This window comes from Phacochoerus africanus, chromosome 15 (assembly GCF_016906955.1).
Source record: "Phacochoerus africanus isolate WHEZ1 chromosome 15, ROS_Pafr_v1, whole genome shotgun sequence".
Taxonomy (NCBI): Eukaryota; Metazoa; Chordata; class Mammalia; order Artiodactyla; family Suidae; genus Phacochoerus; species Phacochoerus africanus.
This window is the reverse complement of record NC_062558.1, coordinates 49547755-49573306: the sequence shown is the minus strand read 5'-3', so window position 1 is coordinate 49573306 and position 25552 is coordinate 49547755. Positions and strand designations below refer to the sequence as shown.

At 43.9% G+C, this 25552-nt stretch overlaps 1 protein-coding gene and 1 pseudogene across 4 annotated transcripts in view; one reads left to right on the top strand and one right to left on the bottom strand.

The window, feature by feature from the left end:
* SPECC1L (sperm antigen with calponin homology and coiled-coil domains 1 like) overlaps positions 1-25552 on the bottom strand; it is a 132167-nt gene that overhangs the window by 85813 nt on the left and 20802 nt on the right. For 3 of the 4 annotated variants that reach the window (XM_047762462.1, XM_047762461.1, XM_047762460.1), the window contains exons 2-4: positions 17862-18051; positions 5514-5667; positions 124-1757 (exon numbers count right to left, since the gene is read on the bottom strand). In XM_047762462.1, coding sequence (XP_047618418.1) covers positions 124-1757; positions 5514-5667; positions 17862-18014 — 1941 coding nt within the window. In that variant the 5' untranslated portion in view covers positions 18015-18051. Of the gene's footprint in view, positions 1-123; positions 1758-5513; positions 5668-17861; positions 18052-25552 lie in introns of those variants that run through there. The other variant, XM_047762463.1, reaches the window with a different exon arrangement.
* LOC125116185 (MAPK regulated corepressor interacting protein 2-like) lies at positions 8089-8724 on the top strand (annotated as a pseudogene).

The window sequence follows — 25552 nt, the reverse complement described above, 5'->3', positions numbered from 1 at the left end:
CCATCCAAATACAAGAAAACCATCGTGAAGCTTAAAAAGGGCTAAGCATACACCACCAAGGATGCTGACCACGTACTGCAGCACGAAACACTGGCCCAGAAGGGCCCATCTACCTCATGGTACCTTTGCGATGGTGTCCTGTAGCCGATTGGCATCATTCCGGGTGTGAGCCAGGTCCTCCTGCAGGCTGCTGGCCAGAGTCTCTGCTTTCTCTTTGTCCAGCCTGACACTCTCCAGGAGATCCTGAATGTCAGATTTATCTCCAGAGTTATGGATGGAATACAGCTCCGCCACTTTCTGCTTCTCGTTCTCCAGCTGAGCCTTCAGGCGGTTCATCTCGATCTGGTCGGTGGCAACCGTGGCTTTGAACTCCTCCAACGTGGCTGCCAGGGCTGCCTTGCCCTTCTGCTCGGACTCAACGATGCGCTCCATATGGTGGTTGCGCTCCTTGAGCGCCCCGATCATCTCCTGAGCCTCCTTGTTGTCTTGTTCTGCCATCTTCAAAGTGTTGCTTAGGTGCTGCTGGACACCAAGAAGCTGCTCCCGCTCGAAACGTGTGTTCTCGGCTAGATCCATGTAGCGCTGTTCCAGTTCCATATAGCGCCCACTTTTTACATCCTCATCTATGACATAGGAAATGTGGTGCTCATCTAGAAGGGAGCGGAAATACTCAATCTGTCGGCCAAAGTGTTCCAACTTGTCACTCTGCTGACATAAAGACTCCATGAGAATCACCTTCTCCTCCCCGAGCCTTTCATTCTCACTGTTCAGCTCCTGGGTGATCTGCTGTAAATCGGCCAGCTCCTGCAGAGTCGCCTGGAGCTCCTCACTCGTGCTGTGCTGGTTCTCCTCCATCTGGTGGATCCGTTCCGTCAAGCAAGCGACGGACACTTCACTGGCATTCCCACTACTTCCCTTCCGAGAGCGCTCTATGCTTGGAATGCCTTCTGACTCAGAGGACGACGGCGCATCCAGGGCATCATCGCTGGATGTGAGGGGCTGGTACACCTCACTGCACTCACTGTCCAGGTTGTCCAGAGAGTTGCTGTGCTGGTGGTCCATGAGAGTGCTTTCATCCTGGCTCAAGAGATCCTCCACTGACCCCGGGGCAGAGCCCTCCACCGAGGAAGTCAGAGTCCCTCCTCCGTCACTCTGGTTGCCAGGGGTGATTTCGGGGCTCAAGGACTGGTAGCCAAACAGCTTTTCAGAATGGTCCAACCTCTGCTCCAGGGAGAAGCCCAGTGCGTTCAACCTGTCCTTGAGCATCCTGTTTTCATTTTTCAGCTGGTTGAGCTCCTCACGGATAGCGGCATTCTGCTCCTGTAACTGCAACAAAGTGGACTCAACGTCGGTTGGCTGGTGAGCAATGGCAGCTTCCTTCTCCTCAGTCCTCTCACCTCCCTCGGAGTGGTCCTCGCTGATGCCCAGCTGAGCACGCATGTCCCGGAGCTCACTCCTCAAATGGAAAATCTCCACATCCTTGGTTTTGGCCAACGTGAGGAGATCCTTCACTTTGGCTTCCAGGGCAGCTCTGTCACTGATCTGATTGTCCGATTTGGACTTGCTCATACGGACGTCACATTCCGTGGCTGTGCGACTGCGGGAACGCTTGGCCAATGCCACATCATGAGCACCCTGACCTGCAGAAGGTAGTTTTTTGCTCTGGTTTAGTCGGGTACGCTCGCGTAATCTTTCTCTAGTAGAACTGGATTCTTTATTACCTGTAGAAGTGCTCCGCCTGGTTGAAGAACTTGTGCCTACATGTTTAAAACAAAGAATTTCAGGCCAAAAATTAGCAATAAAAAGGCACACAGTTATGCCTGGGTCTAATGAGATGAAATCAAAGGGTCTACACACTGACACTGACCTACACTGATCCTGACTAAACGTCTGCTTACTGTAAGGCTCAGTTTCCTCTAAACCAGAAGATCAATCATCTTTTAATTATCAATGAAAAAGAAGTTATTATACACAGAATTGTACACTTTAAAGGGGTGAATTTTACGGAATATGAACTGTGTCTCAAGCTATCACATTAAAAAAAAAAGTTATACACATGAACTCAAATCTAAACCACAGCTTTCAACAGGTAGCCAGGGGTAGAGGACTCTATCATAGGCCAGATGAAGGTGCCTCTAGGGACATCCAGGTAAGTAGCAAACTAACTGCAGAAATAGACAGACAGTAAAGGAATTTCAGAGATGACCAGAAGGGAAGGGGAGCCTCTGGACAAACAAGAAATCTAAACTACCTACAATAAGCACGAAAAAAATATGGTCAAAGTAAATGCGAAACATTTTTCATACCATAAAATGTCACATAAATAGTACCAATAACAGAAATCATAGTAACAGATAACATGCACTTATACCTACCACACACAAACACATATTAACACTTTACATACATTAATTATACAAGCTTCATTATTATCATCTTGTTTTACAGATAAACTCCCAAAAAGATCTTAAATGTCAGCACCCCACAGATAAGACCTGGATGAGCCAGGACTGAATCACAGGCAGGCAGCCTGGCAGAACCTGCAACTTAGCCACTCTGCTTCTCTAAGTGCTAGAAAATGACAATGCAGTAACGCTAGGTTAATCATATACGCTTCACAAGTCACAATATTACTTAACTGCTAAAATGTTAAACCTGTGCAAACAATCGACATAATCATGTATTAATATAGAAAGGAGTACATTTACATACCTAGAAACACTTCAAGAAATAATAATATTTTTTACTTTGAAAATATCAGACCTATACCTGATCAATAAACATTTTTAAAGAACTACCTGGTTCATTATGTGGCAGGCACCAGGCTGCAGAGTAAGAGGGACTGAAAGGTCTACCTGACGTAGGATGTGGGAAGAGATCCATCACTCTGCCAGAGATCAGGTATAGAGCAGGGGAGGGAAGGAACACTGTCTGGCCACACCACAGACAAGGATGAGGAGGCAGAAAAAGCAGAAAGGAAAAGCACAGTCACACAGTCAGTGAGGTTTCTCTAGGGCCCTGAATGCCAGGGAGAATTCGGGGAGTCACAGAAACTAACGTTTGGTGAATTTTCTCGAGCAAGAAAGGAACACAGAGCAAGAGTGCTCTGATGGAAATTACCCAGAGGATGCTCAGTGAGACAAGAGGAAGAAGGGAGAGCAGTAAAGGAGGAATGTGGGCAGGCAGAGCAGTAAAACTAGAGGAAGGCCCACATTCAGGAAGCAAGAGCTCAATCTCCTTAGGAACAAGGAAAGGGCAATAAGTCTGCAACAGATTCCAAAGGCAGAAGCAACACAATTAGGAGGAACAACTGCAAATAGAGGCCAAAAGGGGAAAAAGATAGGGCAACTGATCTGGGGAGGTGAAAAGTGCACTCACCCTGGCAAGGGCAGGAGGCACTGACCAGCAGGGAACCATGTATGCAAACATGGAATCTCACCCAGGAAATTCTTTTTTTTTTTTTTTTTTTTGTCTTTTTTCCTTTTTAGGGCCGCTCCTGGGGCATATGGAGGTTCCCAGGCTAGGGGTCCAGTCAGAGCTGGATTGGACATAATTTCCTTCTCACTACATAAGCTGGAATGTAACCATAGTGATGACCCCAGGCTTGAGGGTAAAAGGCAAGATCCAGTTTCTACCTCACCACCACCTCTGGGGCCTGGTACAAGGTGGATACACAGGGAGTAGTCACTGAGCAAATGCATGCATGGCTCTGGGCAAGAACTTAAGCTTTCCAAGGGCAGTTTTCATATCTCTAAAATGAGGCTAAAAACAGCCTCTACCCCACAGGGCTACAGTGAGGTTAAATAGGAATAATGCCTCTAAAGCAAAGCTAGGACCTAAAACATTTTCTCCTGGTGACCACATCGCACTGCTGTTAATTAACAGTGGGGTGTGATCTGGGGTGGAAGGAAGGATCCAGAGGGTCAAAGCAGGCGAGAGGACAGTAGGCAAACCTGGGCTAGAAAAAAGTCCAGTGCACACAGGGGGGCCAAAATGATGGTAAGGAGGGTCTGCTATAATTTCTGCCAATTTGCTTCATAAGCTTTATTTCAAACACATAATCTTAAGTTGGATAGAAGTTTTAAAGGTTTTTTTTCTCTAAGTTTAAGAAGCAAAATGTGATACATTACTCCTTGACTACAGAATGAGATCTAAAATGAGCTGCTGCTAATGAAGGAAGAAAGGATGATGGAACTGGAAAAATACATCAAGGCAGCCCATCAGAGGCTGCTAAGCTCCTGGAGCGAGAGACAGCCTTCTGATGGATGGACGACCATACCCATGAAGGAGTCAGCGGAAGGTGGGCAGGGGAGGAAACTCAATTAAGGTTCATTAAGACTCTAGATCCAAAGACATTCACAGTAAATAGTAAACAGAACAAAGGAACATGGTCAAGGTCAACATATGAATGTGACACCAAAATCCAGGTCATGGGCAATTCTATAGGGTCAACAACCAGGTTTCACAAAAATTTAATTGCAAGAAAAAAGGGGGGATAAACTCATAGATGTAGAAATGAAGTTTTAAGAGACACTTCACCAATTACTATCTATGGATCTTTTTTTTTTTTTTTTGTCTTTTTGCTATTTCTTGGGCCGCTCCCACGGCATATGGAGGTTCCCAGGCTAGGGGTCGAATCGGAGCTGTAGCCACCAGCCTACACCAGAGCCACAGCAACGCAGGATCCGAGCCGCGTCTGCAACCTACACCACAGCTCACAGCAACGCCGGATCCTTAACCCACTGAGCAAGGGCAGGGACCGAACCCACAATCTCATGGTTCCTAGTCGGATTCGTTAACCACTGCACCACGATGGGAACTCCACTATCTATGGATCTTAACTGAATCCTGGTGAATCCTGATCCAAACAAATCAGTAAATAAATGTATGCAATATTTATAAGGTAGTTGGAAATTTTAGTACTTACTGAATAATTTATGATTTTCAATAAATTTAATTTACTGAATAATACATGATTAATTATTTCAAGGACTGATAATGGCATTGTCTGATAATTTGCTTTTTAGAGCAGAACTGAGGTTCCCAGGCCGGGGTTCCAACTGGAGCTACAGCTGCTGGCCTACACCATAGCCATAGCAACGCCAGATCCGAGCCATGTCTGCGACCTACACCACAGCTCATGGCAGCACCGGATCCTTAACCCACTGAGCAAGGCCAGGGACTGAACCCGCAACTTCATGGTTCCTAATAGGATTCGTTTCCACTGCACCACCACTATTGTGAATATACGAATATATTTTTAAAACAATCCTTCCTTATCTTTCAAAGATAATTAAATATTTGTGGATGACATCTGGAATTTGCTTCAAAACAATAACAGGGGAGGTGGGTGTCAAGGGGCTAAGGGTGGCCATCAGGTAATAAGGGTGATGAGTACCAAATGCTTCGTACATGTTTGAAACTTTCTGCACTTAGCTGGAATCCCTAAATACCACTGAACTCTGCCTACTCAAACAAAAGGCAGCTCCCTCTCACACCAAGTGCACACATACCTGTGCTAGTCTTGGACTTGCTCTCCACAGTGGTCATGGCAGGGGCAGGTGCTGACGGTGCTGCGGAAGGGCAGGTGCTTTTCTTTCCTCTGACACCATTAGTCACTGTGACCCCTCCAGCCATCCCAGCTAAGAGATCATCACTGCTCTTGGTCTAAAAACAACAGAAGATAAAAACAAATTGACTAGATGAAGCAAGATTAAATAACATTTTCAGACAAAACAAAGACCTTGACTTTGACATTGCATTCAAGAGCACTAGAAAGACTGACACTGCTCTGTGCTACAGACACAAAACCTCTTCACTACTTCATAAATGAGCACACTTCTTTTTTAAATATGAAAATCATAATGTATGCAAAGATTTTGAGGAAGCCCATGGTGTGCCGCCATGTGCCAGATTTGGTGAGGGATGGGAGAAAGTGAAGACATCCCCTTGCTACCCTCTCTCATCTAGAATGTGACTTATGAACCGGGATCACCTGAGTGACATCACACCCACTCTCTCCGGAAAATCCTGCTGCAGTCACAGAAGATGCCACCATGCAACTTCTAGAGAGAAGCAGCACCGAGAGTCAGGAAGAATCTCCAGTGCTCTGAACCAATTCAATGATGAAGCCAGTATCTATAAGAAATTATTCTGAAATTCACTTTCCTTGCCTTATCTAACTTTTTTAGTAGTCTAATTTAAGTCAAAAGTCAAAAATATACAAGTTAAAAGCTATAGATTTTATGGTTAGAGTGAGGGTTAATCAGCCTAAATGATCATACATAGTACTTGAGAAAGACCATTTATAAAGTTTATATTTATGTTTTATGAAGATGATTTTTTAAATATAAGCTTTTTATAAAGAAAAGAAGCCCTCTGGATGACTGGATTGGGTATAAACTCATTACTTAAGAAAACAGTGAAGAAAACTGATTTTACTTCTATAAAAGAGAGAGAATACAGAGGAGTTAAAAAGATCTACAGGGGAGTTCCTGTTGTGGCTCAGTGTAAACAAATCTGACTAGTATCCATGAGGATGCAAGTTTGATCCCTGGCCTTGCTTAGTGGGTTAAAGATCCAGCGTTGCCATGAGCCGTGGTATAGGTCGAAGACAAGGCTCAGATCCAGCATTGCTGTGGCTTTGGCGTAGACCACAAGCTACAGCTCTGATTGGACCCCTAGCCTAAGAACCTCCAGATGCCGTGGGTGCAGCCCTAAAAAGATAAACAAAACAAAACAAAAAAGATCTACAGGGGAAAAACCCCTGCTTTTATTTTATTTTTTCTTTTTAGGGCCGCACCTGGGGCATATGGAAGTTCCCAGGCTAGGGGTCCAACCGGAGCTACAGCTGCTGGCCTACACCACAGCCATAGCAACACAGGATCTGAGCTGCCTCTGCAACCTACACCACAGCTCATAGCAACGTGGGATCCTTAACCTACTGATTGAGGCCAGGGATTGAACCCACAATCTCATGATTCCGAGTCAGATTCATTTCCACTGTGCCACAAGGGGAACTCCACCCCTGCTTTTAAATAAAAGAACCAAAAGTTTGCCCACAAGGTGAAAGCACAAGTTAACCAGCCAATTTATGTTGTTTTCTATCTGGAATCGTGCTCACCCTTGGATACTCATAATGAATTCATTTCTACAAATTAAAATGGTTCATAAACAACTCAGCTCTAAATCAAAAGCCTCGGAGTTCCCGTCATGGCGCAGTGGTTAACAAATCCTATTAGGAACCATGAGGTTGCGGGTTCGATCCCTGCCCTTGCTCAGTAGGTTAAGGATCCAGCGTTGTCGTGAGCTGTGGTGTAGGTTGCAGACACGGCTAAGATCTGGAGTTGCTATAGCTGTGGCGTAGGCTGGCGGCTACAGCTCCAATTCGACCCCTAGCCTGGGAACCTCCATATGCTGTGGGAAGCGGCCCTAGAAAAAGGAAAGAATGAATGAATGAATGAATGAATGAATGAATAAATCAGTGACTCCATATGGAGCAGTACCACTAGGTAGGTCAATCTGTCTTACTAAAAAAGAGGCAGAAAGAGGATTAATGTTTTAAATAAATTGTCAGAATTCAGCTTTGGTAATTTAGGGTTGTCACATTATTATAAACCTAGATTACATAGTAAGGAAGGGGAATCGTGCATTAATCATTAAGGATGGTTGCCCCTCCCTCCCCACAGCACTGGCCACCGATTAAAGGGGTCGAAGCGGAGTTCCCGTCTCGGCGCAGTGGTTAACGAATCCGACTAGGAACCATGAGGCTGCAGGTTCGATCCCTGCCCTTGCTCAGTGGGTTAACGATCCGGCGTTGCCGTGAGCTGTGGTGTAGGTTGCAGACGCGGCTCGGATCCTGCGTTGCTGTGGCTCTGGCGTAGGTTGGCGGCTACAGCTCCAATTCGACCCCTAGCCTGGGAACCTCCATGTGCCGCGGAAGCAGCCCAAGAAATAGCAAAAAGACAAAAAAATAAAATAAAATAAAAAAAAATAAAGGGGTCGAAGCTTCGTCAGCCAGGTGGAGGACAAGAGGTCTTGCCAAGGGCCGGCGGGCAGAGAGGGTGCACTGTGAGGGCCCTCTGCACCATGTACACCATCACCAAGGGACCAAGCAAGCTGGTCCCATAGCACCGCACAGGTCCCACACAGCAGCAGGTGGAGAGCAGGCTCCTCGAGCTCCTGAAATGCTAGCATCCTGAGCAACCAACCCTGCAACCCCCACGGACACAGCCTCCAGGACCCTGGCCCTTGTCAAGTCCAGGGCTGAGGCTCGTGTTCAGTCAGGTGAATGGCCGGTGGACTCCTGCCACATCCCCATCCCTCGAGGGAATCCAAGAGACGTAAGCATAGGCCCACGAGGAGAACAGACGATTTGTGTCTGAAGCCTGGCAGCAAGTGGACCAGCAGCTGGGTGGTGGCCCAGCCAGTAAGAGTGGGCCAAGGCCTGTGCAGTACGTGGAGAGGACCCCCAACCTCCGGCTACAGAACTTCGTGCCCATCGACCTGGATGAGTGGTGGGCACAGCAGCAGGATCGCCAACTGCTCCTAGCTTTGAAGGAATGCTGCCTGTGCAGGGCCTGGCCCTGCCTCACGCTGGACCCTCTGCCAGGAGAGGACCACAGTGCCCTGTTCACCCACTGTGGCAGGCCAGGCTTCACCCTGGGCCTGGCCAGGCACTGGCCATACCTTAAGTGCCAGCATTTGGACTTTTGCATCTGCTGACACCTTGGTCCAGCTGTTCTAGACTGCCAGGGGATGAAACTGTCTGACCTCAGCCCTGCTTACTGTGCCCTGGGCCAGCCCATGGGGCTGGCAGGGAAGAGCTCCAGGCTAACAAAATTGAGAAACTGCCTCCCCCCAAAGAAAACATTAAGGATTGTTCATATTCCTGAAAACCAGTTTCTCTTAATAAAACTGGTCATCAAGTATGATGCAAAAAAATTGTAAATCAAGTTACATTTCCTCCCTGTCAATCTGTCCCTCATCTATTCATCATTAAATAAACTCAGCATACTGCTACATTTTCAAATCATCTTTGTATACCGTCAATGAAAGTTAAAATTATCTTTGAGGGAGTTCCCATTGTGGCTCAGCAGTAACAAACCCAACTAATAACCATAAGGATGCAGGTTCAATCCCTGGCCTCACTCAGTGAACTAAGGATCCAGCATTACCAAGAACTGTGGTATAGATCTGGCGTTGCTATGGCTATGGCAGGCAGCTGTAGCTCTGATTCAACCCTTAGCCCTATCCATATGCCACAGGGCAGCTCTAAAAAAAAAAAAAACAAATAAAATAAATAAATCTTTGAACAAATTCTCCATCCTCTACAAGGTTAAATATTCTTTCATAATATTTACATCTGAAGACCATGTAACATAGTCCTATAAAAAGCAGCTTAATCACATTTCTCTGCTTACAATCTGTCTTTGGGTAATGGCAAAGTTAAACACACATCAGAGCATAAAATCAAAATCTATGTAATTATCACAGTAACTGTAACAGTACAATAAGGGCACAGGAATAAACCACACTGTGTACATATAGGGACTCGATTTACAACCAAAGAAGCAGTACAGGAAAAGCAGATTTTTCAATAAACAGTGTGAGGTCAATTGTATATTCGCAAAGAAAAAAATAATAAATGAGCCCTATTTCACACCACATCAAAAATCGATTCCAAGGCTTTCTATTATTCGAAATTCTGAATGATTCAAAAAAAAAAACTGAAAAATTTGACTACATAAAAATTAAAATCTTAAGAAAATTTTTTAAATTTCTGCATGGCCAAAAAAATCATAAGTAAAGTTAAGAAAAAAAATAACATACATAAGAAACTGGTTAAGTATATTTGTAATATCTCACAGACAATGGGCTAATATCCTGAATACACAAAGAATACTTAAAAATCAATGGGGAAAAGACAAAAACCCACAAAGAATAGTGAGCAAAATGAAGAATCACAAACAATCGATTCACACAAATGTACAAAACAAGATGACCAGTCAGTCTAACACAGTAGGAGAAATGCAAATTCAACAGCAGTGAGATAGCACTTCTCACCCAGACTGGTACAAAGAAAAAGGCAAAGTTCCTTTGGGAAGGATGGGGGAAGACAGGAACTCTCCTAAGTGGCCAGTGAGAACACAGCTTGACTGACAGGGCCTCACATCTAACAAAGATACACAAGCCTTTCCCTTCCGCCCTGCAATCTCCCTTCTAGGAATTTAACCTGAAGACTCACCTCCAACAATACAAAAATACATTAGCGTAGAGTTATTCACTGTAGCATTGTGTTTAGTTGCAAAATACTGGAAACACCTTAAACGCCTATACACAGGAAAAGTAGCTGAATAAACTATAGTACATCCATACAATGAAATATTAAACGGAAGGAGAAAGCTTGTTTAAAAATGGTATGGAGAGGTCTGTAGAATAAATTAAGTGGAAAAAAAAAGCCAAGTGCAAAAATATATCTAGGATTCCCTGCCATGGCTCAGCAGTAATGAATCTGACTAGTACCCATGAGGATTCGGGTTTGAGCCCTGACCTCGCTCAGTGGGTTAAAGATCCTGTATTGCCGTGAGCTGCAGTGTAGGTCACAGACATGGCTTGGATCCTGCATTGCTGTGGCTGTGGCATAGGCCGGAAGCTGCAGCTCTGATTGGACCTCGAGTCTAGAAACGTCCATATACTGCAGATTCTGCATTAAAAAGCAAAAAAAAAAAAAAGTACATCTAATTATGTCAACTTTTGTGTAAGAAAGGAAAAATAAAAAATAAACACCTACTCATTTATGCAAAAAAGAAACACAGAAAGGGATAAACACAAAAAAAATTAAACCGCTTACCTACAAGCAGTGGTAGAGTAGAAAGGGCGGGGGAGGGGAGGGGCACTTCTCTGAACATATCTCAGAGCTGAGACACCAGGAACTACAGGAGTTTCATGTGCTCAAAGAGGATAATTAAAGAAATAAGGGTGGGGGACCCTAAAGTGGAACACAATGGGAACAACTGCACTATTTTTTTTTTGACCACACCCATAGCAGGTATTGAACATGCACCTCAGCAACCACCCAAGCTGCTGCAGTGACAACGCCAGATTCTTAACCTATTGAGCCATGAAGGAACTTCCCAAATACAGTATTGACTATAAATCTCCAGAACTCCCAAGCTAAAAACAAAAACATATAAATTCTGAATTCTAGCTAGTAAACTTGTTTTTTTGCAGTGGTATGAATGAGCAAATCTATTTTGTGTATATTCTAGTATTAAGGAAATAAGTAAATCTATTGTAGATAATGAAAGCTGCTATTGGAGGGAGGGATTACAGTTATGGAAAGTGGAAAGACTGCTATCAACCGTGTATATCACCTGGAACTGGAGTATCAGTGTGAACTCAGAGATTTAATGTATACGGAGAAAAGCAGATACAGAAACTGGGAGATATGTAGGTACATACATGAGTGTTTGCTTGCACATTTCTACCTCTGTCTGTGGCTTAGAAACAATACGTGCAAAAGCAATGAGCACACCTAGATTCCAGGTGGTTTAAGTTCTAATCCCACTGGAAAGATCAAGGCCTCCTTGAAGAAAAAGCTGATTCTAGGACTGAAGCTGGAAAAGTAGGACATTCACCATGCCAGAAATTAAGAAATTGCTCAAAGAATAAGAGGAACATGTCAGAAGGACACAGGAACCAACCTGAAGGGGCTCCCACCTGACAAATCAGGGACAACCTGAGCATCAAAATAAATGGTGCTCACACTGTACAGCCCACTGAGCAAGGATCTACGTATCCACACTCACAGAAATGAATACATAAATGGGGGCTGCCGGGAGTTCCCAAAATGGCTCAGCAGAAACAAATCTGACTAGTATCCCTGAGGACACAGGTTCGATCCCTGACCTCCCTCAGTGGCTTAAGGATCTGGCATTGTCCTGAGCTGTGGTGTAGGTCACAGATGCAGCTTGGATCTGGCGTTGCTGTGGCTTTGGTGTAAGCCGTCAGCTACAGCCCTAATTCAACCCCTAGACTGGGAACCTCCATGTGCCATGGGTGGGGCCCTAAAAAGACCCCCCCCCCAAAAAAAAGGTTGGGGTGGTTGCCAACTAATACATAGAAGGAATGATGGAATTAAAAAATTACCATTTGGCAAAAATCGCAGTAATTGATTCTGGAAAGAATTGCTAAAGCTAGGGTGAAAGTTTGATGAGAAAGAGGCTATTTGCAAAGTGCCAAAGAATTTTTGATAAGATACTTATTTTTACAGAAGGAAACATAATGACCAGATAGTGGAGGAACCTAGCAGACACCACCTTCACCAAGTCAACATCACCAGGAACAGAACAGACTGACACCATGTGCCTCTGGAGACCAGAAGACATAACTCCTGCAGGGCTCCTCCTCATCACAGGAAACACCAACACACCCAGACATGGAGGACAGTCTACGAACAAATGGGCCTACACTCTTTAGTAAATGTCAAAGTCATAAAAGACAAAGACTGAGGAACTATTCCAAATGTAAGGAGAATGAAGAACTTAACAACTAAATGCAACTCATGATCCTGAACGGAATCCTGGACCATAAAAAAATTTTTCTTTTTTTTGCTAAAATGGACATTATTACAAATGATAAAAATTAAAGTCCATAAATTAGATACTGACATTTTAGCAATGTTCATTTCCAGATTTTAAAATTATACTATGGATAGAGTTCCCATTGTAGCTCAGCAGTAATGAACCTGATTACTATCCATGAGGACAGGACACAGGTTTGATCCCTGGCCTTGCTCACTGGGTTAAGGATCTGGTGTTGCCATGAGTGTGGGTTAGGTCGCAGACGCAGCTTGGATCTGGGGCTGTGGTGTACGTTGGCAGCTGCAGCTCCAATACGACCTCTAGCCTGGGAACTTCCATATGCCACAGATATGGCCATGGGAAAAAAAAAAAAAGTGAATATATTTAATGTCATTGAACTGTAAAAATGGTTAAAATGGTAAATGTTGCACGTATTTTACCACTTTAAAAAAAAAAAAAGACATCACAGGGGGAAAGAAAGTGGTCTGAACAGGCACTTACATGAGAAAATATCTATTTTTTTTTTTGGTCTTTTTAGGGCCGCAACCGAGGCATATGGAAGTTTCCAGGCTAGGGGTAATCAGAGCTGTAGCTGCCAGCCTACACCACAACCACAGCATCGTGGGATCCAAGCCTCATCCACAAGCTACACCACAGCTCACAGCAATGCTGGATCCTTAACCTACTGAGCAAGGCCAGGGATTGAACCTGCATCCTAGTTAGGTTCGCTACCACTGAGCCACAATAGGAACTTTCAGAAAATATTTAAATGTCCACTAAACACATAAAAATATGACATGGAAAGGTGCTTAATCTCACTGATAACAATGTAAATGCAAATTAAAGCCACTTTAGAACCCTCTACACACACTTGACTGGCTACAATGAAAACGGTAATGCAAGGAGTTCCCCACTGGCTCAGAAGGTTAAGGATCTGGCATTGCCACTGCTGTGGCTCAGGTAGCTGCTATGACACAAGTTTGATCCCTGGGAACTTTTGCATACCATGGGCACAGCCCCTCCCTCCCCGCGCCCCCCCTGCAAAAAGAGTTTAAACTGGTAACCCCTTTGGGAAATGACTGGCTGCCTATTAAAGATCAATGCTGTTTACCCTACAACTCAGAAATTTCACTCCTGGTTACAGAGCCAACACAAATGGGTACACGTGTGTATAAAAAACATGTGTAAAGATGTTCATAACAGTTCAATGCTGAACAGCCCCAAAGGAAACCCTAGACAGATGTCCATCAAGAGCAGAGGAGGTGAATGACCTGCAGTCATTCCACAGTTAGTAGTCATCGAGGAGGAGCTACTTACATGAGAATCTATATACAAAACAGACACAGACTCATAGACATAGAAGACAATCTGGTTAGTAAAGGGGAAGCGGGGGAGGGGACAAATTAGGAGTTTGGGATTAACAGATACAAGCTACTACACATAAAATAATCAACAAGGATTTACTGTAGAGCACAAGGAACTATATTCAGTGTCTTGTAATAACCTATGATGGAAAAGAATCCAAAAAAAAAATATATATATATATGTAATATAACTGAATCACTCTGGTGAACACCTGAAATAAACACAATATTGTGAATGAATTATACTTCAATAAAAAATGGTGGGTCTGCTGCTATAGGCAACAACAGAGATGAGTACATGACCAAAACAGAGTTAAAGAGACCAGACACACACAAAACAAAACTTTTCATCCAATTACATCTATGTAAAGATCCCAAACTGGCAAAATGAATCCCTGGGGCTGGAAGTTAGGGTAGCAGTTAACTTCCGGAGAGGACGAAGAGGGCGGTGACAAAGGGGGCATAAGGGGGTTCAGTGAAGGACAGGCGGGCTCTGCTTCCTGACCTGGCTGGTGGCCTGGGGTACGTTTCGACTCAAAGCCCAATACAGATGACCTGTGAACTTCTCTGTATGTATGTCCTACTTCATCAAAATAGTAAAAACAAAGCAAAAAAATAAGAAGACAAAAAACCTCTGCACTTTCCAGCTTGCCTTTTACATGAAGGTACTTGTAGGCTCTGCTATTTTTCCCTATTTCTTTTAATATTTGTTACACAATTCTATAAATACATGTGCATTCCCACACATAAACATCCCCCATCAGCAACATTCCAAAAAACTGAAACTGATAAAGGAATAGATGTTTAGCTTACTTTTTCATAAAAGGTGCAAATGCAAAGCATTTGGTAAAAACACATAGATACAAATCCTGAAATATTACAACCAAGAATACATGTTTCAGAGTTCCCATCGTGGCTCAGCAGAAATGAATCTGACTAGTAACCATGAGGAAACAGGTTTGATCTCTGGCCTCACTCAGTGGGTTAAGGATCCAGCATTGCCATGAGCTGTGGTATAGGTCACAGACTTGGCTCAGATCTGGTGTTGCTATGACAGTGGTGTGGGCCGGCAGCTGCAGCTCCAATTCGACCCCAGCCTGGGAACTTCCATATGCCACAAGTGCAGCCCTAAAAAGCAGGGGGAAAAAAAAAAAGAATACACACTTCTCAAGGTAATGTCCAAGTTTCACAGTCACATCTTCACCTCGAAATTTGAGATAGTATAAAATTTTAGCTTGCAAGTTTCAGAGATGGACTGCTCAATAATACCACTAACTTTCACACCAAAAAGGTATGCTCACAAAGCATCATTGAGAGTCATCAATTATTTAGATAAACTCTAACTGAAGTAAATGCAGCCTATTAATTCTCATCTCTCAATTATTAGAAAAAAGTGTCCACAGGACAATGAAAAAGTATTACTTCTAAAGGATTAACTGTGAATACCTGGGAGATGCAGACAGGGAGCAGACCATCTCTACCTGGAAGACAACCCCCTTCTGCTGCTGTGACAAAGAATGACCCACACAGAGGCCCAAGCCAGATGTTACTGCTACTCACAAGAATGGGAACAATTTCCTCAAAAGTTGCTGTGAAGAGCACCAGTGCTTTTCTTCATATTTACAAAAGCTCCATTCAGAATCAAAAGGGTCCTTTCCAACACTTCACTAGATCTGGCCACCAACAATATTTGAAATAAGAGGCAAAGAAATGCATGTGCAAGTATGCTGTCACTGTAGGAAGTATCACATGAATCCTGTGCTGTGATACACACGTGTGTGTGGGTGTCCACAGGGGTGGATGAGTATGTGTATGTGGTGTCTAAATGATTAAGAGCCAAATGCTTCAATTCATCTGGCTGGTCGTCAATGTTCCACCAGTTACAGGAATGAGGTGTGGGAGGTGACAGTATGCTAAAGAAGCACCATGAAATATGGAAACTTAGAAAAATAAAATACCACTTAAGTTAATAGGCTCTCCAAGCCTTTTTGATTTTTCCAATTTTTTCTATCATTTTCACTATTTTCTTCTTTCCTTATCATCTTACTCTAATTCCTAGTCAATGACATTTTTTTTTCTTTTTTAAGTAAAAGCCATTGCTTCAGTCCAGGCAAAGAGTTCCCAAATAGTTTCACCTCTTCTATGACTGTTCCCATCCAAGCACACTCACAGAGAACTACTTAAATCAGCCAACTCTGTAGAGCCCAAGCCATGGATAGCGGCACACGGCAGGGACACCACTCTGCCTTACGATGAAGAAGTACTCACTGCTCAAGAACAAACTGCCATCAACTCAGGGTCCCCACCTCAGAAGACAAGACACTCAGGGCACAGTCCAGCGAACCCCCAAGATGCTGGCAGCAGCGAGGAGCAGGCAACATTCTGTGTGTCAATGCTTCAACCTGTTCCTCCAGCACTGTAAGTCGAGTGTGGCCCAGGCACACAGGTAATCCACTCCGAAGATAGCCCAGCAACTGAGTAACCAGCTAGGGTGGAAAACACCAGCTCTCTTAGACAAGGGAGGCAGTGCTGGCACCAAAGAAGCTGCTCAGGGTGCTGATGCAGACTACCAGAAGAAGGGCAAAGGTCTACCCCTGGCACCACCCCCAGGCCGTGGGATGACACCCAGTACAGTCAGGCCATAGCAAGAAGGGAATCTCATGGCATCTCCAAGCCCAAGGAGTAAGTCTGAGATCAGTTTCGGCAACCCTGGAATAGAAAAACCAGCATTTCCTGCTAGATCTTTCAACACATATAAGGAAGTCCCTCATCAGCCCTTCCTGCAAGGTGCTTCTTAAAATAATTAAGTCACAATCTGTCAAAGCCCCTCCTGGACAAAAGGCTTCTGAACAGATCACATTTCAAGTACTGCTTGGTTTCTCCCTATTGGACAAGCAGAAACTCCAGGTTTTCTACTGCAAAACATCAAACCCCAAAAAAGGCAAGCAAAGAACAAACAGAATTCTGGTCTGAGAAAGGTTGGAGGAAGATTGTGTGGATCTCTGCCCAGTGAATTTAAGACTTGACCAGCAGAAAAATGGCCTGGAGTCATTTTGACACAGACACTGAAAATACCCAGAGTAGACTATTATTGTTGGGAAGCAATCCTGAGCTGGAAAGTTTCTAGAGCTAACTAGTAAAAATGCTACTAGCTCATACACAAAGCCCCTGCTGTGTGCCAGGCCCTGTTCCATCCACCATCATATATCCTCATTTCATCCTAACCACAGCCTTAGAAAGCAAACACCAAGCCTGGGACCAGCTGCTCACGAAGCCCAAGGTCTAACGTATCACCATCCTCTCTAGTGAGAACTAAACCAGCCTCTCAGGGAAGGAGTACAAAGAAAACTGGTTGTGCTCTAACTGAACTATTATCACCCAATTTTAAATGGGGTTAATACTGGATCTGCTGTAAGAAAATGAGAACAGTTTATGGTAACAGTGTAAGGGGGTAGCTGGGAATAAAGACCCCCTGTTTAGGGGTTTCAGGAACATTATACCGGCCATACTTTAAGACACAGCACACATGCTCTTTTCATTAAATCTTCTCGGGCTAGAAACAATATTCCTATTTGAAGCTGCTTACGCTGCTTTCCTGCTCTCCCAGGGGACCTGACTTTTTCTTCTGTTTTACTTGTCCATGCAAATGACTCTCCTCCATCCTTTAATCCACAAGCTCCTGTGAAGGCAGGTGCTAGCGCACAGACACAGCCATTTGCTCACAAGCAAACCTGCTACTTTGTCTTATTCATTAAGACAGAAGCAAGATAAATGAAGTCCACCACACTGAACTATCTTCAAAGCCACCAGCAGAGGATGAATCCAAAATAATGTTTATTTAATAAATCACACATAATATTAAGACTCAATCCTCCTAAAATCCATCACACATTTCAACATGCCATGTGAATACCTTTGACAATGCTGCTGCTGTTCCGGGTTTCACGAGTTTGCCTCCAGAAGATGCTGAGGAGCTGTTTTCAGGTTTCGTTTTGTCTGCTGCTTGCGTTTTGCTGATCCCAGACACTTTAGGCACTGAGCCAACACTCCTGCTTGTCTTCTTCATTCTGGGCTGCGTCTTCGTGAGGCATTTACAAGCAAACCTGTGGAGAGAAATGGCATTATACGGAGAACAAAACTGTAAGAAAGCTCTTTAAGAAATTTGTTTTTGAAGGACTTTACCATGAAATAAGTAAAAATGTGTGAAAGTTAGGAGTTCCCTTCGTGGCTCAGCGGTAACAAGCCTGACTAGGATCAATGAGGTTTTGGGTTCGTTCCCTGGCCTCACTCAGTGGGTTAAGGATCTGGCATTGTCGTGAGCTGTGGTGTAGGTGGCAGATGCAGCTCGGATCTGGTGTTGCTGTGGCTGTGGTGTAGGTCAGCAGCTGAAGCTCTGATTCAACCCCTAGCCTGGGAACTTTCATATGCCGCGGGTGCAGCTGTAAAAAAGCAAATAAATAAATAATAAAATAAAAATGTGTGAAAGCTAGATGTCGCTACAGAAAATAAAGGATGAAAAATTCTTAGACTTGTTAATGAGAAAGCACCCTATTTTCAAGGCTTCCTTCTTGAATATTACTAATTTGAACTTATCTTGCACATTGTAGTTCTCTCAGTAAAAAGAGTATCTGAGCTCTCTAAAAGGCCTGGCTAACCCAATGTATATGGAGTGAAGCAGCAATCACCCCAGCACGGGAATTAGCTATTGTGCAGGTCTCTAAGGGTGCTCACGCTTTCCAAATCACCCAGCACAGTCTTAATTTCAAATATTTGTTGTGATATCCCCACATAAACCAGCAAAACAGCCCAGAAACTCCAACACTCAGGATCTAAATATATTTCCCAGTATATCTCTTTTATCAAGAGAAAGTGTCAAGACTCCTCATGAGAACATAAATCTCAATCTTCAGTTCAGAAAAGAAGGGCATTCTCCACACCTTTAAGGACCATGACAGCAAACCTTCCTCCCAAGGGAGCAGACTTGTTACACAGCTTAGAGTACCAGGAATAACACTGGCAGCACACAAAACTGCAGCCAGAAAAACCCTTTAACAGTCTTTATTAGCTGAGCTAGAAGAGTAGTTTCTACAGTAATGTCATGTGTGGAATGTCTGGGTAAGTACGTAATAAAACTAATAAAAATGAATGCCTATCGTCAAGTAAGGAAGTTTATGTATGATGATTCTGAGAAACTATACTGAGCACAAAAAAGAGGTTGTTCTATTTTATGAAGGTTTCTACACACTAATAAAAATAAAGAGAAACTTACAGAATAACTGTTTGGAAAAGAAAAAGCTCATTCCAGTAGCTTGAATGAACATTTACCCAGACTGTGCTCAAATGTTCCATATTTATCTTGCCTGACGTAACACAAACTGTACTAACTGGTTTGGAGGCAGAACAATGAGACAGGGTGAAGGGGGCTCCGCCAGGTGATAAGGCCTCAGAGCGAAAAGAACATTGTTATTAACACCAACTGAAACACAGCAAGTCTTCTCTCCAGCCTTCCCCAACTTCCTGCTTATTCCTTCCAAAAAATGCTGTATTTGGAATAACCCAATCACCTCTCGAATCGCTTTCGGCCCTTCTGCCTACTTTCCTGCCCCATCTGGGCCCTCTCCCCAGAGCAGGCACTCCCTCTGGTTCAGCTCACCACCTATTTCCTACTGTTCCCAGAGGAAGCTGAAAATGACCAAGACAGATGCAAGCAGCTTCCTACAACATGTGCAGTGTGGTCATGGTGCCAACCAGTAACTCTATGCTTTTCTCACCTACAGAATGAAGGAAGTAGACCAGGACCCTCCCCCACCCCCCCCCCCCCGCCCCCCGCCTCCATTAAGCCAAAGTACTACAGAAAAATCAAGTTCCTAAGAACCATTCCTTCTCACTTTCCCTTTGTATTTTCTTGTCTTCTCTAAGTCTCGTATCTTGTAAACAGTTTCCCAAAGTTTCCTTCCTCTCCAAATTCCATGCCTACACACCTTCCTACACTACTGAGACCCTCTACCACTCCCTGTCTACTCCTCCAGCTGCTGTCAAATTAACTTCTTCTAGATCAGCACTATACAAGAGAACTGGCTGCAATGATGAACATGTTCTGTATCTATCCGTGCTGCCCAAAATACAGTAGCTAACAGCCACTTGTGGCTAGGATGACTGAAGAATTGAAACCTAAATTTTTTTTAATTTTAATCTATTTAAAGTTACATGGACAAGTAACAGACTGTCCCTTTCCTGCTGCTGTCTCCGTCCCAGAGTTAAAATCTAATGAACCACCCTTTCCCACACACCAGGATGGCTATAATCAAAAAGACAGATGGTAATAAATGTTGGAGAGGAAGTGGAGTAACTGCGCCCTCACAAGCTGCTGGCAGAAATGCAAAATGGTGCAGCCACTTTGGAAGGCAGTTCCTTGAATGGATAAACAGAGTCACCATGTGATCCAGCAAGTCTACTCCTGGGTATACACCCAAGAGAAATGAAAACATTTGTCCACATAAAAACGTACATACAAATGTTCACAGGAGCACTATTCATAATAGCCAAAAAAGGGAAACAACCCAAACAACCTCAAAAAATTCTACCAATTAAACCACGACAGAATTCTTCCTTGGCATTTAGTTTTTCACTTATTAGCATGCATTTATTACTTACTGGATACACATTACCACACAGTTCTCTGTTTATAGCTTTCTGCATATAAGCTAACTTTGTTTCAATTTCAGATGTCCACGAATTAACAACAGACTAGATAAAACATAGTATATCTGTCCAATGGACAGTTACCTGAGCATCCCTGGTACAATAGGAATGAACCTTGAAAACACTGCACCACATGAAAGATGCTAGACCCAAAGGAACACATACTGTGTGACCCCATTTGTATGATTTGCCCAGAAAAGCCCAGACCAAGACAGAAAGCACATCTGAGGGTGCCAAGGGGGAGGAGACATGGATACTAACTGCTAAGTAAGACACAGGCTTCTCTTTGGGATGAAACATTTTAAACTTAGACTGTGATCATGGTAAGCCTGTGAATATTCCAAAAACCACTTAATTTTATATTTTAAGTAGATGAACTGTGTGGCATACGAATTATTTCTGAATAAAACTATTCTATATATATTATATATATTATATATATATATATATATATATATATATTATATATATAAAACAACCTAATGACATCAAACCAGAATTTCTGGAGAGTAGTCCCAACACTAAAGTGCCTGTTAAGATAAAGCGGACTGTGCTTTTGAAGAGACTGAGAAGAGACAGAGGCAAAGCAGAAGCTTTAAAGGTGCTGAGATGCAGACTGGTCCAGGAAACTGGTGGCTTGAAACCTTGTGAGATTCCCTGAGGTGAGTGGTCCTCAACCACACTGGACCCAAGCATCCTTTCTCTAACAAATATGTAAGCACACCTTTACTACTAAAACGAAACCCAAAGATAACCTATTTATTATATATGTTCTTTCTAAAAATACCTATAGAGTGTGGTGACTATAATATAAAAATAATTTATAATAAAACATGAATTTTGATATACAAATGTTCAAGCAAGACTATACTAGGAATATGGGAGTTCCTGTCGTGGCTCAGTGGTTAACAAACCCGACTAGCATCCATGAGGATGTGGGTTCCATCACTGGCCTTGCTCAGTGGATTAAGGATCCAGCATTGCCATGAGCTGTGGTGTAGGTGTAGGCCAGCAGCTACAGCTCGGATTTGACCCCTAGCCTGGAAAGCTCCATATGCCGCGGGTGCATAGTCTTAGTCAACAGAGTTTTTTTTCCTATCCACATAATATTCAGTAGATATTCCAAAGTTGCGCAAATCAAAGGATAAGTTTTCATTTTGCAGGACTGTCACTTCATTGAGTCTAGAATCCAGGGCCCTTACCTATTAAATATCTATAGTATCCACTAACCATTGAGACAATTAAAAAAAAGCTTCCAGGGAGTTCCCATCGTGGCGCAGTGGTTAACGAATCCGACTAGGAACCATGAGGTTGCGGGTTTGGTCCCTGCCCTTGCTCAGTGGGTTAACGATCCGGCGTTGCCGTGAGCTGTGGTGTAGGTTGCAGACGCGGCTGGGATCCCGCGTTGCTGTGGCTCTGGCGTAGGCCGGTGGCTACAGCTCCGATTCGACCCCTAGCCTGGGAACCTCCATGTGCCATGGGAGCGGCCCAAGAAATAGCAACAACAACAACAACAACAACAACAAAAGACAAAAAAAAAAAAAAAAAGCTTCCAGGATTTTCTAAAACCACCCCTATTAAATAGGGCAAAGAGCCTCCAAAACAGTTGGTAGTTCAGGCAGGCCTTGGCCCCCTGCTGGTTAAAGAGCAGGAATTGCTGACCCTGGGCAGGGGGATACTACAGAGTGGAGGAAGAGGCCCCACAGCTATGCAGGGCTTATTGGCCTGAATGCTGGGGAAAGGAGGGTGTGGAAGTTCCAGCGCTGCCTCCCTGGACCCTGAATGAGGGTGTCACGTCACCACCCACCACCACCTCTAGTCCAGTAGAATCAAGGTATTGGGGAGTGAAAGCAGCTCTCCTCACAAAAACAAGATGGAAGCTCTTTCTCTACCTATGTTGTTTGAAAGTAATATATGCTGTTTGAGAATAACCCCAAACAACAAAAATCCATGAAGTGTGTCACATGTATTTCTCAAACAGTACTTCAAAAAAAAAACATAAAAATATGGAGTTCCTGTCGTGGCACAGCGGAAACGAATCTGACTAGGAACCATGAGGTTGCAGGTTCGGTCCCTGGCCTTGATCAGTGGGTTAAGGATCCAGAGTTGCCATGACCTGTGGTGTAGGTCACAGATGCGGCTCAGATCTGGCATTGCTGTGGCTGTGCTGTTGGCCGGCAGCTATAGCTCCTATTCAACCCCTAGCCTGAGAACCTCCATATGCCACAGATGTGGGCCTAAAAGACAAAAGACCAAAAAAAAAAAAAAAACCACGCATAAAAATAGATGCACCGCTCCCAAAATAGGGCAAGACACCAAAGGCCCCATGCCCTCCCACAGGCAGGCACCATGTCCCAGCTGTGCCCTACCCAGCAGCTCTCTGAACCCTCACACGTGATGTTGATGATCTATTTCTCCCTGGGTCAACCACCCAAACCCCACACCCTGCCCACCAGTCCACATGGCCTCCAGTGAAACCACACACGTGCTTCCTCAGAAACGTGCAATTTTGATCTCAGTGAAGATTTCACAAGATATGAACAAAAGGTAACAACACTAAAAGTATACTGCTCAATCTGCCTCTTTTAGATTTATCTACTCGTCCTACGGGTCAGTGCCAGTACTCTGAACCAGTATCTTTTCATTTTAAAGGTGCTAGTTACCATGTTACTTAATATAAAATCTACCTTTCAGATAGATTTTGGAAAACTTATCACCAGCTCTAAATCAGTATGTGTTCTGTTACACTTGTAAAAATAAAAACCTTAGCTATAAGCATATTAACATATACAGACATGCTACTTTTTTATTTAAAAGGATTACTTGTTAGGTAAGGGCAGAGATACAACTGCTCTTATTTACAGAAATAAGACTGCATTTGAAGAGAAGGCTGCAGTCTGGGTGGCCGGACCTCTCACCAGGATGTCCTGGTACATGATTTACGGCTCCAGGAGCCCTGCCTAAAGCTAATTACATGTTCACAGCCACACAGGAAGTTTGAATTTCCTTTACATCTCCGGGGAGATCATCTACGAGGAGCTCATATAAGGAAACCAAACAACGGCTATCTCTTACCTTCTACATGGCACATAAAACATTATTTAAAAATCACACCACAGACTCTTAAAAATGGAAAATACCTCGGAGGCCATTTATAGGAAACCCCACATGCAGCACCACCAACAAAAACTGGAGGACGGTGATTATTAAAAGTTATGAAGCAAGTCATTGCTTACTCAACAGTCAGAGAACACTTATTCTGTGCCATGACGAGCCCAACGCCAGCTCTCTGGGAAGCTGGTCAGACAAGGCATAAATACATGGACATCCTAAAATGAGTAAGATGAAAACATCCACTTTCCAGGGTCTCACAGTCCAGTGGAAGAAGGAGGTGCGGAATGAACAGGTCCAATCCTTTACAAACCCTACTGAGAACACAAGGTACGTGCATGCACAAGGTGCAATGGGAGTGGAGAGAGCGAGTCCCTGGCTCTGCCTCTGGGGGACAGAGAGGGAGGTCTGGCCGCAGGTGTGAGAAAGTATGGGCCACCTAAAGACCAGGAACTGGCCAGAACAGGGAAACATCAAAGTGACAGGCGGCAGGAAGGCCCTTCCTCTGATACAGAGCACTGATGAAGTGTCCTTCCTAAGAAGTGACCTAGTGCTGCAGAGGATGGACTGAAGGACACCAAATGGGGGGCTCAGGGAGGGGGGCCAGAATGTCACCTCCTTCCTTATAAACCCTTTCCTGACCTTAATCTGAGCTCCACTCTCAAAAGTACCCTCAACCCACACCTCCCCAGGATATAACGGCCTGAATACTGCTTCCCTAAATCTGCTCTTCCCCAAAATGGGCTGAGAACCTCCAGCCCCTTCTCTAGGCTCCACATACCTGTGTGCAGCGGCACTGACTAGAAGGACCTGGTGTGCAAGCAGAGTCCAGCCACTATTATTTTCTCCATCTAGACACCGAGCTTCTCTTAACTTCATCTAAGAAAATACCCTGTTGTGCCAGGGGCTACCAGAGGCCTATACTGAGTTCACAGTCACCTAATACTACAAAGTCTCTTTCACACAATCTGCAGCTAAGCTGCTTTCCTCCTTTTCCGGACAACATTTTATTATGAAAATTTTCAAACACACAGAAATGCTGAAGAAACAGAACAGTAAACACTCACTTTTCTCCTTTTCATAACCGCTTAATTCATAAAATTTATGCCTCTTATCTGTTAAAATTATCATTTGGTCAGAGTTCCCGTCATGGCTCAGCGGTTAGGATCCATGAGGATGTGGGTTCAATCCCCGGCCTTGCTCAGTGGGTTAAGGATCCAGCATTGCTGTGAGCTGTGGTGTAGGTCGCAGACGAGGCTTAGATCCTGAGTTGCTGTGGCTGGCAGCTGCAGCTCCAATATGACCCCTAGCCTGGGAACTTCCATATGCTACGGGTGTGGCCCTTAAAAAAAAAAAAAAGCAAAATTATCACTTGCTCAAATTCCACTTAAGGACTAGCTTTTGAGATATTTTAAAACTCTGACTTCCACTTGAAACCCATTAGTTCTCCCTCTAAATTGTGCTATCTTCAAGCTAAGCTATTTGCCCACCAGGATCCTCATCTTCAATAAAAGGAGGCTGGATTCTAAGAAATCTCGAAGATATCTCCTGACTACCAAATCCTTCTAATTTAATCCAATTCATGAAACCAATGATGATGTTTCAGGTATAGAACAAAGCAGTGATAAGGCTCTGGGAAGCATCACCAGACCTGGCCCGAGGTCTCAGAGCAGCAACAGAGCACTGAACTTCAAGTCAGGAGAACTGGGTTCATACTCCAGCTTTGCCACACAAGCTGTGACTGTAGGCAAATCACTTCATCACTTCATATCTTTGCAAATGCTTCCTCTC